The sequence below is a fragment of the Myotis yumanensis genome, unplaced genomic scaffold (genome assembly GCF_028538775.1).
Source record: "Myotis yumanensis isolate MYYU_CA2020_CCGP unplaced genomic scaffold, mMyoYum1.0.hap1 SCAF_3, whole genome shotgun sequence".
NCBI classification, from domain to species: Eukaryota; Metazoa; Chordata; class Mammalia; order Chiroptera; family Vespertilionidae; genus Myotis; species Myotis yumanensis.
In genome coordinates this window covers 152,740,282-152,759,243 of record NW_027223754.1, presented here as the reverse complement: position 1 = coordinate 152,759,243, position 18,962 = coordinate 152,740,282, and the positions used below count along the sequence as shown (strand labels likewise).

At 40.3% G+C, this 18,962-nt stretch overlaps 1 protein-coding gene across 2 annotated transcripts in view; it reads left to right on the top strand.

Moving 5' to 3' along the window:
- Positions 1–18,962, top strand: part of SRGAP1 (SLIT-ROBO Rho GTPase activating protein 1) — a 255,335-nt gene that overhangs the window by 209,065 nt on the left and 27,308 nt on the right. Inside the window, exons 11-15 of one of the 2 annotated variants that reach the window (XM_070409810.1) lie at positions 399–426; positions 4,166–4,268; positions 8,239–8,299; positions 8,453–8,530; positions 10,629–10,763. In XM_070409810.1, coding sequence (XP_070265911.1) covers positions 399–426; positions 4,166–4,268; positions 8,239–8,299; positions 8,453–8,530; positions 10,629–10,763 — 405 coding nt within the window. Of the gene's footprint in view, positions 1–398; positions 427–4,165; positions 4,269–4,782; positions 4,817–8,238; positions 8,300–8,452; positions 8,531–10,628; positions 10,764–18,962 lie in introns of both variants that reach the window. The other variant, XM_070409811.1, reaches the window with a different exon arrangement.

The following is an 18,962-nucleotide window of genomic DNA, read 5'->3' as shown; positions in this document are numbered from 1 at the left end:
ACCCCTGCTTCTCCCCCACGAGGTGACAATCAAGCCAGAGGGAATAACCAACATTCTGGGATATGTTTTATTTGTATTTCATCCTTGAACTTATAGTTAAGATCAAGCAGTCACTTCTTACTTAAGTAAATAAATAGCCCTGCCTCAAATTGCCAAGTAAAACATGTTTCTCCAGTCTATAGAATTTATTAAATTTTATGTATAGATTTCATGAAATATTTACTTTGAATTATTTGCCTATCACTATATGCAACCATCATGTTTTCCGCCAGAAATTGTGTAAGTTATTATAAACTCAGAATTTTAAAATAGTGGACAGATGATACAAAACATTACCAAATGCGTTCCACGGATTCCATTCCATTTACTTCCTTTGATTTTTGTATTTTTCCCTGCAGGTCATAGAGCTGAGTATATGACTACAAGGTAGGAAAACATTTTATCATAACCCATGTTGTGTCTCACTCACTTTTTCCTTTAACAAGAAGCAGCCGTTTAAATGCAAGAATGAACATACTCTGTTAATGACCGTGGAAGATGGTTTGGGCTTGACAAAACACAGTAATGTGAAATGTTTGAGGTTCTCACAAAACAGGATTTGCTCTGGCGAACCCCAGGATTTCCCAAAGGAACCGTAAAGCTCTTTAATGAGCTGACGCAGAAAAAAGACCTCAATTGAATGGGTTTGTTTTATCTAATCAGAACACTTACAAGTTTCTAGAAAAAGTCCGAGAAGACTGTTGATAATTTAATTAACAAGCAACACTATGTGCATATCTACTGTGTGAGCAAATAGGAAGTCTGATTAGTTGCATCCTGTGCCTGCTTTCCCTCATGTTGGACAAAAATCAGAGCTATGTTCAATACTCTCAGGATTTTAGCTCTCTACCCCTTTTAGGTTCACGTGAAAGATTTAACTTTTAATGCCTATAACCATATTTCCTTTCCATTCTTTTTTTTTCAATTCATGAAAGGATTTTGAAACTAGTGCTGAGAAAGAAAAGCCTTTTCGGAAGCTGATTCTGATTTGAGTTGGGGAACGTTTACGGCAACTTTTATTTGTCTGTGTTCACATTTGCGCAACAGCCAGAGATCATTCTGATTGACACAGCAAGATGACACTTTTGAAGTTGAGTTCCCTTGGAGGTGCGAGGCAGTCAGGACACCGGTGTGCCTGTTGCAGTCACTGGCAAGTCAATGCTCAAGGCTCTATAACGTTCCCGCTGGGTCATTTATTCAAAAGGAAACCCTCTTACTTTTTGGTGAACCAATTCCGAAGATACAGTTACTGACTTGTCAAAACTTGACAAAAATACTGAGGTGTTTCTTCCCCATATCAGTGACAAAGAGGAATAGTACCTCTACATAGTAATATGCAGCTTATGGTGCTTTTTTTACATATAGTATCTCTTTGCACGATCAACACTTTTACCCGTTGTTTCTAAATTATAATTAATGGAAGGCACTTCAAGAATTTTTTTTCAAAAAGGAAGGAATGCAGACATAGTAATTTTCAGTGAGAACTGTGCTTGCTGAATGGACTCGATATTCACATCCCCCTGATGGGCACCTTCTCTCCTCCACGTTGGCAGCCTACAGAGGCAACCAGGTTACCGGGAAGGTGTGTGGCAAGCACACACCCAGAACGAGTTAGACCATGTCGAATGGCCCTGGCTTTGAGCAGTCTGCCTGATAAGCCCCCTCGGCCCTGGGAAGTGGCTTTGATAAGCGCTCAGGCAGTTTGTTTTCATTTCAAGTTGCTTTCACGGTGTTAGTATCTCCACATTTGCCTCACTTTAGGACCGTTGGGAGAGGCGATTTTCAGGCGTTTGGTAGAAAGCTCAAAAGACATCCCTGTAGTAGCCCCAGCAACGGGTTACTCTGCATCTCCCAGTCATGCAGGAACAGTTGTCCGGTGCCACTGGAGGCTTTGGCTCCAGCTACAAGTTTGCTTGTCCCATGAATCAGTGACCAAACAAAACGAGCCTGTGTTCGTATCGTCTTAGCTTGGTCAGCTGCTCCAGATATCACCAGATGTGAAGTTCTGTTGGGCTTTGTAATAACCACGCCTTCTAGTTTTTATTTGACGCTTTGATGTCTTGGAGTCATGCTGACTCTGAAGGGACTGCCCCTCTGAGGGTCAGCCAATTCCTGGAGATAGTAAAGGGCTTGCTTGCAAGCGTGCCGTTTGCATACAAATCAACCAATCCAGAGCTGGTGCCCACAGCTACTTGACGTCAGGGCCACTATTCTCCCTCCCACTCACCCAAAGGCCAGGAACCAGACAACCAGGGCCAGTTCCCAGGCCCCATAGCCCACCCAGGTTATTCAGACTGGCCCATCCGAAACCTGTTTACCTGCCTTGGCTGTTCCCTCCCACGGGAACCACAACAAAGGCTCCTGCCCACATTCCCCCTGGCTCCCTCTGTCTCCTGACCAGCCCAGGTGCCCCCAGGTGGGCTGCCCCTCCTCTGAGAACTGGGAGCAGTAGAAACTGTCTTTTCAATGGCAGTTGTCTTCTGATCTGTTGGGCTCATCAAACCTCAATAGAAATAAAGTCTGCATTTTAAAACACTCCCAAAATAATGAAAGGGGTGGATAAAATGAAGCTCATGTGGTTAAACTCTTTGGTGGGCACCTTCTTTTTAAAGCTACCAGATCCTTTCCTCTGTGGACGGCCCAGGATTCAGTGTATAAGAGATTTCAGACGTTTCAGCTGCGGCAGATTATTACATGCTGCCTGCTATGAGTTTCCCTGTTTGCTTCTGGACATTTGCCCCTTTCACCTCTCAAGCACCGTGGGGCTCAGGTTACTGCTGTTGATTGCAGTGGTGATATCTTATGAAGCTGGGTGGGCCTCCACGTCAATTCCCCCGGATTTTCTTTCCAAACTGGCCTTCCTAAACTTTAATGAGCTCAAATTCTCCCTAGAGAGCTTGCCGCTTAACGAAGGGCTTTACCTGACTTCCAGGTGTGATGGAGATCCTCATAGAAGCCTTCCACCTAAAAAGTTTACATTGGAACGTCCACAGAGAGAGGTCTAGGGACTCTTCAGTCGTGTATTTCATTCAGCACAGTTGTAGACGTTGAGTCGGATAATCCTGGGCCTCTTTGCTCTAAAGGGAGAGGACAGAAAAGGTTCCCTCGCCCATGACAGAGCAAGATGCTACAAGGTTTCTAAAGAGGGTACAGGTTGCACGGTGTGCACACGCCAGAGAGACGGGCTTATCCACCAGAGCACACAGACTGGAGATGGAGGGAGTCCAGAACAGAAAGGACTGGTACATCCCAATACTCTACACATATCTAGGTGGTGAGGCAGTGTGCCTTAAAGAAATAACAATTCACATGAGTGTGTACACCCCTTCCCAGGAAATAGCATTGAGACCCAACTCCATCTTTTCACTCGTGATCCATTAACAGCTACTTTTGCATAAAATCAAATCCCATTAACAGCTGAGGGATATTGAACAGATATGATGTTATTTGCATCGAAGCATTATGTTGTAACTAAAAATAGGATCTTTCATTTCTCATGTTGGGATCTATCAGAGCCCTAATTTTTATGACCTGTCGTGTGCTCTGTGTGACTTGTAAGCTAAATAACACAAATCGAAAACCTTGGTTTGTAACACTCGGCCAAATAGTTCTCAGTTCCGTTTAGTGATGCTTATCTTTTTTTTAATTTATTATTGATTTTAGAGAGAAAGGCAGGGAGAAGGGGAGAGAAAGGGGGAAAAAATACATTGTGAGGGAGAAACATCCCTCAGTTGCCTCCCGCACGCACCCTGATCAGGGATCGAACCCGAAACCTGTGTATGTGCCTTGGCTGGGAATGGAGCCCTCACCCTCTCAGTGTACGGGAGGACACGCCAACCAGCTGAGCCACACCAGCCAGGGCGGTGCTTATCATTTTTAAACAAACCAGTAAACAAATGTGGACTGCCACACGCGAGAAAAGAGTGGTCCGGATGAATAGCTTGTATGGTTTGTGATGCAAACACACAAGTAAATACATAGGAAAGGGGGAGGACTCTTTTCCCCGAGGGTGGGGGTGGCGAAGGAACACGGAATTCCTGTGTTTTGTAATTTTGATGTGACCTATGGGTGTTTGGTCTGTTGTTTGATTTCTGCCATGCTCAGTAATTATATTCCCTTCCCTTAGGCCTCCAAATGTTCCCCCTAAGCCCCAGAAACACAGGAAGTCCAGACCCCGCTCACAGTATAATGCTAAGTTGTTTAATGGGGATTTGGAAACATTCGTCAAGGTACTGGCACCAGCCATCTGGGTGGCTGATCTCCATGCTTCTTACTATAATGGTCTCAGCCTCTCGTAAAAGGAGGCAGGCCATTATGTCCAAGTCTGTCCTGGGGCTCTTCGCTTTCCCAGAAAATCAATATAATATTTCCTGAAGTCAGAGAGAAAAGAATATTTGGTTTGAGTGCCTTCAGAAGAGGAAGTAAATGTGGGTGTTATTATGCTGGCAAAAAGAGAAAACCCTCTTTATTTTTTTTTTTTTTAAAAAGGCCATAATTTGTACAAAAAGGAAAAGAGCTACCTGATAAAATGTTTTGTTTTAACCTGTGCAAATAAGGTGGCACAAAATATACAGGTCCCTTGTCAGGGTAGCTCTGCAGCTCAGCAAGAGTTCTTATTTCCCGTGACTTGAGGAATTCATTATATTGGATAAATTGTAAGACCCTGTGGTCTGTATCTTGTATCTCTGCTGTGTTTACTCTGTCTTCTTTTTCATCCTGTATTTCTTCTGGTAATGCTTCTAGCCGAGGACGAAGGAACTCGCACGCGAGACACCAGGTATAGTGCTAGAGGGAAGTGAGGGCGCAGCCTCTTTCGCTCTCGGTGTCATTTCCCAATCATCGTCATGCTTGGCTCTAATTGGGTTTTTTAAGGTCTTTAAAAGAAAAATGTTTGCAGCTGGAAATTAGACAGGCTTCTAAATAGGCTTTGCTTAGAAAGGCATTGCAGAAGTCAGACACTAATTTAAGAAGAATAGTCTTCTCTGGTAAAACTGGATAAACTCATCGTTGTTATGTTGTGTATTTTGGCAAATGGGCCAAATTTGAGTCCATGGGCTTTTATGAAAAGGAGAGTCAATATTAAATACCATATGCACACTTAACCCCGGATTATGGACCCCCATGTGAAATAGACAAAAGAGAATATAACTTTGTCTTTCATGGCTAACATTTTACAACACCAACTGCAATGTTTCTGAAGACTAAACTTAGATAGGAAACTACATCATTGATAATCTCCCTTAATAATATGTTACAGATATCTTACCTTCTTCAAAGGCAGATCTTTTATTGAATATGCACACCAGTGACTTTTAAACATTTGCGCACACATGAGACTCAGGTACGGACAGACAGATATATGCATGCATGGCCTTAAGCAGGAGCCCTAACCATGCAATTAAGTGAAAGGCCACAGGACACCTAAACAGCAATCACAAATACACTGCCATAGCCTTAAACCCAGAAGAGCCTCATTGGCTCTAATTTAATATAAAATTATTGTCAGATTTGATTATCCGGTTTCCCAGCCCAAGGCTTCTTATAAGTAGGGGTAAATTAGCTGGAGAGAAGGACCGATCCAATGGGAGCACTGAGATGGGGAGCCGAATGGCCTGGCGGAGAGAGAGATGCAGGGAAACTCAGGAAAGCAAGTGGGTGATTCTATTACTTCTGATAGCACAGTGTGAGAATGACTGCTTAAGATGAAAGAAAAGCACATACTATATTTTTTATAAGATTAAATTCTTTTAAAAAATATATCTTTATTGATGATTTCAGAGAGGAAGGGAGAGGGAGAGAGAGAGATAGAAACATGATGAGAGAGAGAATCATTGGTTGGCTGCACCCTGCATGCCCCCCTCCTGGGGATTGAGCCCACAATCCGGGCATGTGCCCTTGGCCAGAATCGAACCTGGGACCTTTCAGTCTGCAGGCCGACGCTCTATCCACTGAGCCAGTGATGGCGAGCCTTTTGAGCTCGGCGTGTCAGCATTTTGAAAAAATCCTAACTTAATTCTGGTGCCGTGTCACATATAGAAATTTTTTGATATTTGCAACCATAGTAAAACAAAGACTTATATTTTTGATATTTATTTTATGTATTTAAATGCCATTTAACAAAGAAAAATCAACCAAAAAAATGAGTTCGCGTGTCACCTCTGACACGCGTGTCCTAGGTTCGCCATCACTGCACTAAGCCAAACCAGCTAGGGCATTTTAAAGATTTTTCATGAAGAACAGTTAAAGGAAACTGAAGATAGGTACTAAAGAAGGAGTAAACTGGTTATCATGGGAAATTCCCTATGTGAGCCCTTCCCTGTCCCAGATGGCGCACTAAAGAATCTTTGGGAACAGCAGTAACACAGCACATCCAGGGATCTCTGCACTTCTGAAAAGTGCCCCATCAGTGGCGGTCCCCACAGTATCACTGTGATACAACAATAGCAAAATCATTTCTCCTCTTTGTCCTCTGGGAAAACTGAGAAACAAAGGGATTCCTTTGATGGTAGGTGGAACACAGCTCACTTCTTGTACAGTATTCCGCCAAAGCAGCTGGCATCCATGAAGTTAAAACACACGTTATATTTTTACTCCAAAATTCATTATACCTGAAGGAAGTACTGATAATAGCTAAAAGAATAGCAAGTACTTGAGTAAATGTAACCACAAAAAATATGTTTTAAGTAATAAGACATTTTTGCTTGGAACGATTTTAGTGCAAACATTTTCCTTTTAATAACCTTTTATTCTTTGTTTTTCTTCTTGTTTTAACACTCAGTTCAGCAGAGATGCAAACTAATATTCTCCTATTATCGCTTACATTTAGATATTTGTTGCTCTTTTACAATGTTACATGTATTGTTCATATAAAGGTTTCTTCCTCTAAAACACACTTGTATCTTAAAGAAAAATCCCCTCACATACTCCGTAGGTTTTGATATAATTATGTTGTCATTCTTGCGTCAACTAGTCCACACCAAAAAGAGTTTGCATTCTTAAGGACCTTCTTTAAGAAATTAATAAAGTTTACATTCCTAAAACAAATGAACTATTAGAGAAACTTAATATAAGCTCCAGAAGTCATTGAACCATAGCTGGTTTATACAGATTGTCTTAAAACCTAAAATAAAACTATTCCTCAAGCTGTGCATTACCCATTCTAGGAATAGTAACCAATTTAATTTGCTGAACCACATTATTCCTAATCCTTCCCCTGTGACTTAATTGGAAAGGTTAGTGGATTCTGAATTGTTCTAATATATTAAGACAGCCAAATTCTTCTTGTGTTTCATAATAAAATTCCTCATGAATTAGTACCTAATGTCAGCTAATCATTTCGAACCTCCATGTTTCCTTTAAGATCTAATTTCTGAAAGAGCAGAGTCTAAAGTACATGAAAAACAACTCCCTCGCCAGTAACCTTCTGTAACGACATGGAGTGTGTGGCGTTGGTACACATTTAACTGTGACCTTGCAGCTCCTTCATCTCACTTGTCATCCTCGCCATGTTTTAAAACATTTCTAATACTCACATTTGTTCAGTAGAGATGTGGGGGGAAATGGCCAAAACATATTCCTTCCTACGAAAATGAGATCTACTGGGATGTGCCTTTGTGTCATTTTTTAAAAATCCTTAAATCATGAAAAATTATCAATGAAAAATCAATCAGGATGAGTAAGTTCTGGTGCAAACTAAATAAATACATTGCCCATTACAAGCACCTGTAAAGCAATTGTCATATCGTGCCTCTGGGAATATGTGAGCCTCTCAGGATGTCCCAGCGAGGATCCCGGAAGGCTGAAAGGTTGTGCTTGGTGACTAGTTTACACCGTTCTTTTTAAGTCCATTAGATTAACTTTATAAATAGCCTTTTAAACAGTGAGTGATTCATATATTCTTTTTGCTATGTGAGCCTAAGTGCAAGTAAAAGAGATGCACAGCAGAGTCGAGTTGAAGCAGGATTGCTTTAAAGGTATTTTATTTGGTTTGCTCCAGAACTGAAACATACCTCTGGTTAAATTTAATTTTAATTTTGGCCCTTGTGTACTATTTGCGGGGGGGGGTAGGGCGTATTTGGAAATGATCACCTTTCAGATGATCAATGCCGTGCACTCCTTGTAGTTAAACCGTGAGCGTTATTATGATGTGTGACTTATGCCTCTCCTGGGCTGTTAACTGGTTTCTGCCTCTTTACGCAGGACTCGGGACAGATTATCCCCCTCATTGTGGAAAGTTGTATTCGGTTCATCAATCTCTATGGTAAGCCATGAACTATGGAATTCTTATTTTTAAAAATAATCACTGGGAATATTTCAGTAAATGTGTCTTTCCATTGAAATTTAATTCGTGCGGAAGGGGGGACCTAGAGGAGATAGGGGATCTTTCACTCTGTTCCCCTCCTGTTCTCTTTAGGTCTTCAGCATCAGGGGATTTTCAGAGTGTCCGGTTCCCAGGTGGAAGTCAATGACATTAAAAATTCATTTGAGAGAGGTAAGTGCATGTCTATCCCTCTGAGCAAGTCAGGGGACAAGCCATCATTTTCTGTAGAGTGAGGTGGCATCCTCACTCTGTATATCTCAGAACCTTTCTCTTTGCATTTATTTCATTTTGGAAATTGAGGTAAGAATCTACTTAGGATAGTTAAGAAATGAAGTACCATATAATCTTGCATAAGGCTTTGTCATCAAGTATAGGAAAGCAGATGAGGGTGTGTCCTGGGTTAGGACAGGCAGTGATCAACCTCCGCGTGTGTGTTCAGGGGGCCCAGGAGGGGCCCTGGATGGGTGGCGAGGACAGCCCTGGGCCTAGGGAGCAGGTGTTTAAGGTTCATGTCTGTTTCCTTGTTGGGAACTCTTTCCTTCCACCCCCAGGCTCCTTCCCTGTGACCAGCGGTACCTTACTGCTGTTCACAATTGGCTGTCACATAAGTCCTACTACACTGTTCATTAGCCCAGTATGATTAGCAAAACCGTCCTCTTTTGTGTCAGGCAGACCTAGAATCCAGTCAGATTTTTCCATTTCCTAATTTGGGTCAAGTTACTCATCTCTTACTTTGGCCTCGGTTTCCGCATCGGCAGAATTCCAGGGTTGGTGTGGAGGATTAGGCGTAATCCATGAAAATGCCTAGCTCTTTAGTGACGGCTCTTAGTTATTAACGCTCTCCAGTTATAATGGTCTGGATACACCTGCCCCTTCCTTCCTCTGCACGGAAGCCAGGCGCAGAGTGCAGAGGGAGGGGCATCGTGGCGAGGAGACAGGGCTGCTTTCTCTCCCGCTCCCACTTCCCCCGGCCCCGGCTTGGCAGAGAGCCCTTGAAATTCTGAAACCTTGGTTGCAGAGTGAACTTGGAGCCAGATGGTTTTCCTGTTCCAAATTCTCAGACTGATAGGATGTGTAGAGCGGAGCAGCCTCCCCTGTCAGCAGCTCAGGGTTCCAAGTCTCGAACATTGACCACATTCAGGAGAAGCTGAAATGTAGTAAAGCCTCGGGTTCCCATGCCAGCCGCCACAGGCATCATCAGCTTTCCTTGGAAATTCCCCTGATATTTGTTATTTATTTGTGACCTCTTTGGGTGAGGCTTTGTCACATTGGATAAAAAAATACATACATTTTGGTAAATTTTTGTTCAGTGATTTCCCACCAAGAAGCAGAGAAACGGGAACAAACATGTCCCTGAAACTGCCTCAAGAGGGAAAAAAAAACAAAAACCCAAACAAGTTAAAATGCAGTGTGCAATTTTTGTGAACTTTAGAAGAGAAGAGCAGTCTTGTGAACAAAAGATAGTGTTCGATTTAAGACTGCATAATATTATGTTGAATTTAAGGATTTTATCTCAATTTCTCAGGGAGGTGGACTAGCCAGGCCACTTAACTAGTATTTTTAAACTGCTTCCCATACAGAAATAATATAATTTCATATTTGTGATATATATTTTTTTAAATTTCCACTTTCTATACAAATTCCTTGGTACATAAGGGTACATTTTCAAATCCCACTGTCTGATTTCAAAATCTTCCACTGCTGAAGGCAGCTTTCACATATGCTGGGAACACCACCCTGCCACTTTGGGAAACACTTATTAATTTAATTATAGGTGTCCTCAGTCGGGGAGGAAGGGGCCTGTAATATTTTTGATACGTTTTGCTGATCCATATAGCCAGGCAGCCCTGTATTATGTCTTTTTCCCAGTGGGTTAAGAATGTAGTATTTGAATTCATGTCAAACTAAGATTACAGATTTTAGCCTCAAAAAAAAAAAAAAAGTTGGGTAAAATTTTAAATCCCACAATATTTTATTTTAGGATTTTGGTAGCTTGTAAGGGATTATTTGGTAGTGTAAGATTTTTTAAAAAGCTTTATTTTTAGTCAACTATTTTTAAGTTAATCATGGGGTGGTATCTCTAAACCATTTCTTTTAATTTTAGTACCATATAATCTTTCATAAAGTATAATTAAAAGATACATGTATATATAGAAGTCTCTCTCTCTCTCTCTTCTCTCTGTGTGTGTGTGTGTGTGTGTGTGTGTGTGTGTGTGTGTAGGAGAAAAAAAAAAAAGACTGCCTATAACTAATTTTTTATTTTTTTTAGGTGAAAACCCCTTGGCCGATGACCAGAGTAACCACGATATTAACTCCGTTGCTGGCGTTCTGAAGCTCTATTTCCGTGGGCTGGAAAACCCCCTCTTTCCTAAGGAAAGATTTAATGATCTGATTTCTTGTATCAGTAAGTGGACTTTACTTTTTAGTCTTTTCCCACCAGAACTGTGTCACTACCCAGTTTCCTGGAAAAGGCAATGGCCCCTCTCCACGTGTCCTCCCACCCCACCACTACCCCATTGCCACCAGATTTCTGAGACCATTTGTTTTCTTTCTGGATTCAGCATGAGTCACCCTCCCAGCTGTGGCCTCACCCTGAGCTGACTGGGCTTTGCTCCTGAACTTGCTCAGACTCCACAGAGCCCACGAGCTTCCCACTTAGTGGCTGGAATAAGCGGAAAGACAGGTGCCAACCAGCTAAGGGAGAGGAGGAAGTTATAAGCATGGAAATGTCATTTCTTTTTGGCTTTTGGTTCTTTGTTTTTTCCACCAATCTTAGGAGTGGGATAATTTATCCATCTTGAATGTTACTTCAAGAAATAAGGTAAACTGAGCCCTGGCCGGTCGCTCAGTGATTAGAGCATCGGCCCGAGCACAGAAGGGCACTTACCTGGGTTGTGGGGGTTCATTCCCCAGCCCCTGTTGGGCCAATCAATGTCTCCCTCCCCCTCTCCCTTCTTCCCTTCTTCCCTTCCAGTCTATCTAAAAGCAATGGAAAGATATCCTCTGGTGAGGACTAACATTTTTATCTTTTATTTTTAAAAGAAGATAAACTGAGATAAATGATCATTATTACAGTGCCGGAACACCAGGTGGCAATTATCTGCCAGTGGGCCGATAATATAAATCTTTGTTTTACTATGGTTGCAAATATCAAACAATTTGTATATGTGACACGGCACCAGAGTTAAGTTACGGTTTTTCAAAATGCTGACACGCGAGCTCAAAAGGTTCGCCATCACTGTGTTAGGTCCTCATTGCTCACCCAAAGCTATGTAACTTTAGACAGGTTTCTTAATCTCTCTGCACTTCAGTTTCTTAGCTATAAAATAGGGAGAATATTAGGTCATATATCATTGGGTTGTGAGAATTAAATGAGTTAATATGTGTAAAGTGCCAAGAACAGTGCCTGGCAGTTTGTTCAATGAAACGCCTATAGTTAAGCTCCAGAGGCCTGTGAGGTTTTGATGGATTATTCCATTTTGTAGTTTTCAACACTTGGCATAGTTATATTCCAGGCACATAGTAAGTGCATAACTCATAATTGTTAAGTTGAATTTAAATGAAGAGTCAAAATTCCACCAACATTCTTTTGTTGGCATCCATACCTGCAGTCCTGGCTCTCGTTGGGTATGAATTCCCCAGTCATAATTACCTTCACCCCCACCCCCTGCGGTCTGATGTCTTCTGTGGTGTTCAGAAGTGTGTCTGTGCATCCATTCCAGGCCCTTGCACAGTCTGAGTCATCTCCGTGGGCCTCTGACCCAGCTGGAAAGAACTGAGAAGGAGGTGTCATACTTCTGGAATTCTCCTTTGGCCTTGTCCAAAGATTTCCCTCACATCCCAGCCAGAAAGCTTAAATCTGGAAAAATAATAAGCACTCTACGAATGCTTAGAGGTTTTCTAGGCACATACATCATATCAACATCTATACACATACCAGTTGGTAGAGCAATAGCGACATTGTCGGTTACTATTATACAATTATTTCTTGCTTCCATTGGATGAGAAGAAATATTATTTAATTGTGGTTGTTAAAAGCTGAAGCCGTTGAGTCAGAATTATCTAGGTTCAAATCCTAGCTTTGTAACCTTGGACAGAGATTAAGACTTAATCTCGTTAAATATCCGTTTCTTTATTTACTTCATAGAGTCTTATGAAGAATAAATGAAACAATTCATAGAAAGTTAGAAAGCGTTTAGCATCCTGCCTGGTACATAGTAAGCCTCAATAAGTATTGCTAGCTGTTATTATTACAGCTGTTACAATGGCTGCTACTATAAACTGGGTTAGCCACTTACTAGTTTGTGTTTTAAAACATTGGTTGGTTTTGTTGTTTTTTTAACATAATTACTAAATGCATTTGGAAATGATGTTAGTATAACAAAAGTTGTGTTGGTTCCAGCATGATTTTGCCCAGCACATTAAATGTTTTGTAACAAAAACAAGTTTTCCACAATTAAAGAGTTAAGCTTAGCAAACTATGAAGACTAAGGAAAAAAATGGGGAATCTCCAGCAATATCTTCCTTTCCTGCAAGCGGTGCCTTATATGAAATGCTGCAAGTGCACACGAAGACGCTGCAAAGACATTTCCCCCTGTGTGCATTAAAACAATGGAGGGAATTAATGAAAATCAAGGGATTAATAATCCTTGGGTTAAATTTCATGAAAATAGTCTCCATTGGAAACCAAAACCCTCCAGGACCTTCATCTCAAAGAAGCAGATGCCCTAGGGTTCAAGGTCGATAAGGATGCGAGATACACACCCCAGTAGAGATTTCACTGTGCTAGCAATTTAAGTAGTATTGTTAATGTTTTGGATAGCGCTCTAGTTACAAACTTTCTCGCAGGCGTTAACAGTCTTTTACTCCTAAGTTCTGTTATTTTTAGTACACAGTTTTGCAGAATAGGATGTTTTCAAGAATATGGGAGGACACTGCATATAACAATCCCTTTTCTTCCAACATGTGGTCTTTTGAAAAGAAGGGATTTCTGACTATTATTGATTTATCTCTAGTTAAGCGTTTTTTCTTACCAATGTGACCATGTTGCATCTGTAGTTTTCCTACATTTTCAATAAAATCTTTGAGAATGGTATAATATGTCCATCATTATAGCCTCTCATTGATGTTATGTACTTTTGACAATCTGAACCATTGATTAATTGCCTACAATGTGCAAAACCTTCTAAGGAGTCAAAGACTTGATTTTTGCATTCACAAGGCTGAAAATCTAGTAGGGGAGATAAGATATTTACAAATAGATGCAACTAAGTTGGTATGTGATAGAAGCACAAAGATTTAGAAATTGTAGGGGAGAGCGGGCACTCATGGAGGTCAGTGGTGGTTCATGCCATGTTCTCCTGGCATTGCTGTAATTGGGTTTGACTTTCCCTAATAAGGTAATTGCATGTGACAGTTATTTTGTATAAAAAAAATCTATCTTTTCTAAGAGTTACATAAACCTCTAGAACACCTCTTACTTTTTTTTTTTTAATTGCTTACCTGAAGACCTGGTGAACTCAAATGCAATGTAAATTGAAGTGACAAACTTGGTAGTATCTCAGTTTCTCACCCAAAAGTTGATTTTTTTTTTTTTTAAACCATCTACTTTGTGAATGGTTTTGGGAATGCTCCAGATTATGCCCACACAGTCTGGGCAGCTTCTAGAATGTGTGTTGTGGCTCTGAGATGTTCCAGGGAAGAAGTCCAAGCGCCTGGCTTTAGAAGAGCCATTCATGGCCTCTGCTGGCTGCCTCAGGCTGCGAGCCCAGAGGGAACATTTGCATTCCATTTTACATTATGTGTTATATTCAGGTGCCTGCTCTGGACGTGGGGAAACATTTTTAGGGAGAAATTGTTTAACTTTCACAAAACCAACATGTCGTCATTGTAGAATATTTGAAAAACACACAAAAGCACAAAGAAGAAAGTACTGCCGACCCTAATGCCACCACCCAAAGAGAATCATCCGTGTGTGCTCTCTGCTGCATTTCCTTCAGCTCTCTTTCTGTTCCTGTGCACACTCAACTTTTTTAAGAGCCAAAGTAGAACTATACTGTCCATTGTGTTCAGGATCTATCTTTTCTTTGATTTTTTATTATACAGAATTTCAAACGTCTACAAAAGGATACAGAACAACCTAGTGAGCCCAGTATAAATGGTCACCTAGATTTAACAACTTTCATTTAGGTAAAACTATCCCACCTATACCCCTTCCATTATCCCGCCGGCATCATATCACTTCACCTGTATGTATCTCTGGAATATGAAGATTCTTTTCTCATTTTTATACGTACAACATAACCACAATGCCATTATTATACCTAAAAAATAACAACAATTCATTGAAATTATCAAATAGCCAGTCAGTACTTTAAAAAAGCAATTGTTTATTGTGCTATTAATATGTGATCACTGTAGGTATATTAGAAAATAAACTAGAAAAACAAATCACCTGAATCCCTCTACACAAAAATAACTACATTTATTTTTTTAGTGGCTTTCCAGATTTTTTTCCGTACATATATCTATATACTTTTAAAAGCAGCTTCTCAAGATATAATTCTCATATCATACAATTCATCCATTAAGGTGTATAATGCAATAGTTTTTAGCATATTCACAGGTTATGCACCCATCACTACAATCCATTTTAGAACATTCATGACTCCAAAAAGAAACCCCAATTAGAAAACACTTCCCATTTACTCCTAACCACCACTACTCTCAGAAGTAGGCAACTACTTTCTATCTATAAATTGACCTATTCTGGCCATTTCCTAGAAATGGAGTTATACAATATGTGGTCTTTTTTGACTGGCTTCATTCACTTACCATAATGTCTTAAGGTTCCTCCATGTTGTAGCATGTATAATACTCTATTTTATTACCAAATAATATTCCATTACCACATACCTTTAATAAAAGTTGTGTCATATCCAGTGGCCGCTAATAGATGTGAGATTTCTTTTTGAAGGTTCTAAAATTGATTGAGGTAATGATTAATTAACTGTGAATATACTAAAAACCATTGAATTGTATACTTTAAATGTATGAATTATACAATATATAAATTATATCTCAAGAAATCTGTCATTAAAATTTTTATCATACTGCCTAGCTGGCATGGCTCAGTGGTTGAGCGTCGACCCATGAACCAGGAGGTCATGGTTCAATTCCTAGTCAGGGTACATGCCCGGATTACAGGCTCGATCCCCAGTAGGGGGTGTGCAGGAGGTAGCTGATCAACGATTCTCTCTCATCATTGATGTTTCTATTTCCTTTCCCTTCCTCTCTCTCTAAAATCAATAAAAACATCTTTTTAAAAAATTTATCATACTATATTTTCTCTTTGTAAACCACTGTTTAAATTTAATGATATCATTAACATAGTCTCATATCTGTAAATATGTTTTAAAATATAAATTTTAGAGGCCATGGCGTGGTTTTTATTTAATTTAACAAATCCCTTAGTTTTAGAAATTTAGATTGTTTCCAGTGATTTTGCAATTATACAAAATACTATGATGAGCCCTTTAGTGCACAAATCAGTTTGCTCATTTCTGATTGTTTCATGAAAACTTATGAATTTTTTCCTGGTCCTCTAGTGTATGTTTTTGTTTCTAAAAATTCTTCCAGCTTTATTGCGAACATGGTTGTTTTCTCTCTGAGCTCTTAATGTGTTTGATGCCTTATAATAATTTTCTTTTATCCCCAAAAATATTTTCTAGGCTTAGTATCTGAACTGAATAAGTAAAGCTTCCTAGGCTAAGACTCAGTTTCTTCATACGAACCTTAATATGATAATTCAGCAGAAGGAGAAACATTCTGTATCTATTTCTACAGTGTTTCTATTTAACTAAGAAAGAACACAGTGGCTTAATTCACAGAAGTTCATCTGTTAGTAGTTAATCAGAGAGAAGTTGCTAGCATTTCCTTTCCTACCTAGAAGAGCGGCTGGTAACTCATCTCTAGGCCAAGATCCATCCAGATGTACTAGAATATCTCTCTGGGTTTTTTTTTCTTCTTTCCCTGTTATTCACACACATCACTGTTATGCGCACACAATTGATGAATTCCTAGACATTATTAGAACCTAACAGTAAACCTAAGTGCCCTGGGACTGTTCAGTTCACCTTGAATACTGCTTTATGGGCGATGGAGCTCAGAAATATTTGCGTGCTGGCTCTTAAATAAACCATTCTAAATGTGGCCATCAGTTTCCTTTTTTGTCTTTATACTTAAAGATTAATTTGCATCTTGTGATTTAGTCTTTGTTTTCTGACAAACCAATACTTTTGCAAATAGTGCCACAGAAGACCGGGTGTTTCAAATAACACTAGTGTGAACTTTTTGCCATTTTCTGAAGTAACCTGTGCTTTATGGGGAATGTTTCACACAAATGTACGTGGAGCTGTCAAACCCCCAGGCTGGGAAGTTGGGATTTCGACATAGGAGCCTTGCCATGCTAGAAAAAAAAGTATAAATTAGCCTACGGAGCTTGGAGCATGTGACCAAGATTGGAAGAATGCCACTTTTACCTAATTACATAAGATCTGAATTGTGGAAACAAAGCCCAGCATAAAAGAAATCCAAGTGAAATACTGGTTTTCCTCACTGACACCTTTTCTAGGGGAAGAAAGATCCATCTCTTCACGAAGCTTAAAATTATGAAAGACTGAATTGCCACACTCACAATGCACATTAATCAGAGTGTCCGTAGCAACCATAAATTTTGACCCAGTAACGGGACTCAGGAGAGTAAATGAGTCATTTGTACGGAGTGAGGCTGCTGTAAGATGCACGCTGCAAGCCTGTTCAGCAAGCAGTCAGGTGAGGTCTGAGTCCCGCTCGCAGCCAGCGGGTCCGAGGCCTCTGGGACAGACAGATTTGCTACTACTCCAGGAATGCCAGCAATTCTGCTGTGCCTGCTTTATATTTACTGTAGTTGCAGAGAATGTATGCCTGACTCCTTTTCATCTAGTCTTTTTGGTGTCACTTTTTTTTCATTCCTGTGGCTTTTCTCTCCTGAAACCTTTCATTTGCATCTCACAGCACCCCCTCCCGATCTGTGTGTGTGTGTGTGTGTGTGTGTGTGTGTGTGTGTGTGTGTGTGAAAATATACATAAGAAAAATTTACTGTTTTAACCATTTTTAAGTGTACAGTTTAGGGGCATTAAACCATTCATCTCCAGAACTTTTTTATTTTCCTAGACTGAAATGTTGTACCCAGTAAGCAATAACTACCCATTCCTCCCTTCCCCTAATCTCTGCCAAGCACCATTCTGCTTTCTGTCTCTATGAATTTAACTATTCTAGGTACCTCATATAAGTCAAATCATACAGTATTTCTCTTTATTTCTGGAGTATTGCACTTAGCATAATGTCTTCAAGGTTTTATCCAATTTATAGTGTGTATCAGAATTCCATTTCTTTTTTAAGGCTGAATAATATTTTATTGAGTGTCTATACCAGTGATGGCGAACCTTTTGAGCTCAGCATGTCAGCATTTTGAAAAACCCTAACTTAACTCTGGTGCCATGTCACATATAGAAATTTTTTGATATTTGCAACGATAGTAAAACAAAGATGTATATTTTTGATATTTATTTTATATATTTAAATGCCATTTAACAAAGAAAAATCAACCCAAAAAATGAGTTCGTGTGTCACCTCTGACACGCGTGTCATAGGTTCGCCATCACTGGTCTATACCATTTGTCCATGAATGAACATATAGGTTATTTCTACCTCTTGGCTATTATGACTTACTAGAGGCTCGGTGCACAACATCCCCCTCAGGGGATGTCCAACTGACAGCCACAGTGGGACATCCTTAGCGCTGCCGCGGAGGCAGGCCACTGCACTCACCAGCTGTCAGCCCTGATTGTGGCTGAATGGCACTCTCCCTGTGGGAGCACACTGACCACCAGGGGGCAGCTCCTGCATTGAGCGTCTGCCCCCTGGTGGTCAGTGCACATCATAGCCACCAGTTGTTCCACCATTTGGTCAATTTTGCATATTACCCTTTTATTATATAGAATGTTGCTATGGAATTGATATGTAAATATATTTTGCCCTAATTCTTTTTTAAAATATTTTTTATTGATTTCAGAGAGGAAGGGTGAGGGAGAGAGAGATATAAACATCAATGATGAGAGAGAATCATTGATCGGCTGCCTCCTGCATGCTCCCCACTGGGGATTGAGCCCGCAACCCAGGCATGTGCCCTTGACCAGAAGCGAACCTGAGACCCCTCAGTCCGCAGGCCAATGCTCTATCCACTGAGCCAAACCCGCTAGGGCACCCTAAGTCTTTTTAAATAAAATTTGTAACTGTCTTTATGGGGTACAGGAACTAAGTTTAGAACTGAGAGATAGAAACCAAAGGAAAAAAAAAAGAAACCAAAGGATCTTGAATTAACATTAAGCCCCTTGGAAGTAGTACCTGTGTCTTCTTCTATCCTGACAATTACTTGCACCCTATGGGATTTGACAAAGATTAAAGATCAATAACATATTAAGAGTGGTTCCTAAAAAAAAAAAAAGAGTGGTTCCTTTTGCATTCTTTTTTTTTCCTTTACCTCAAAGACCACAAAGCTAGC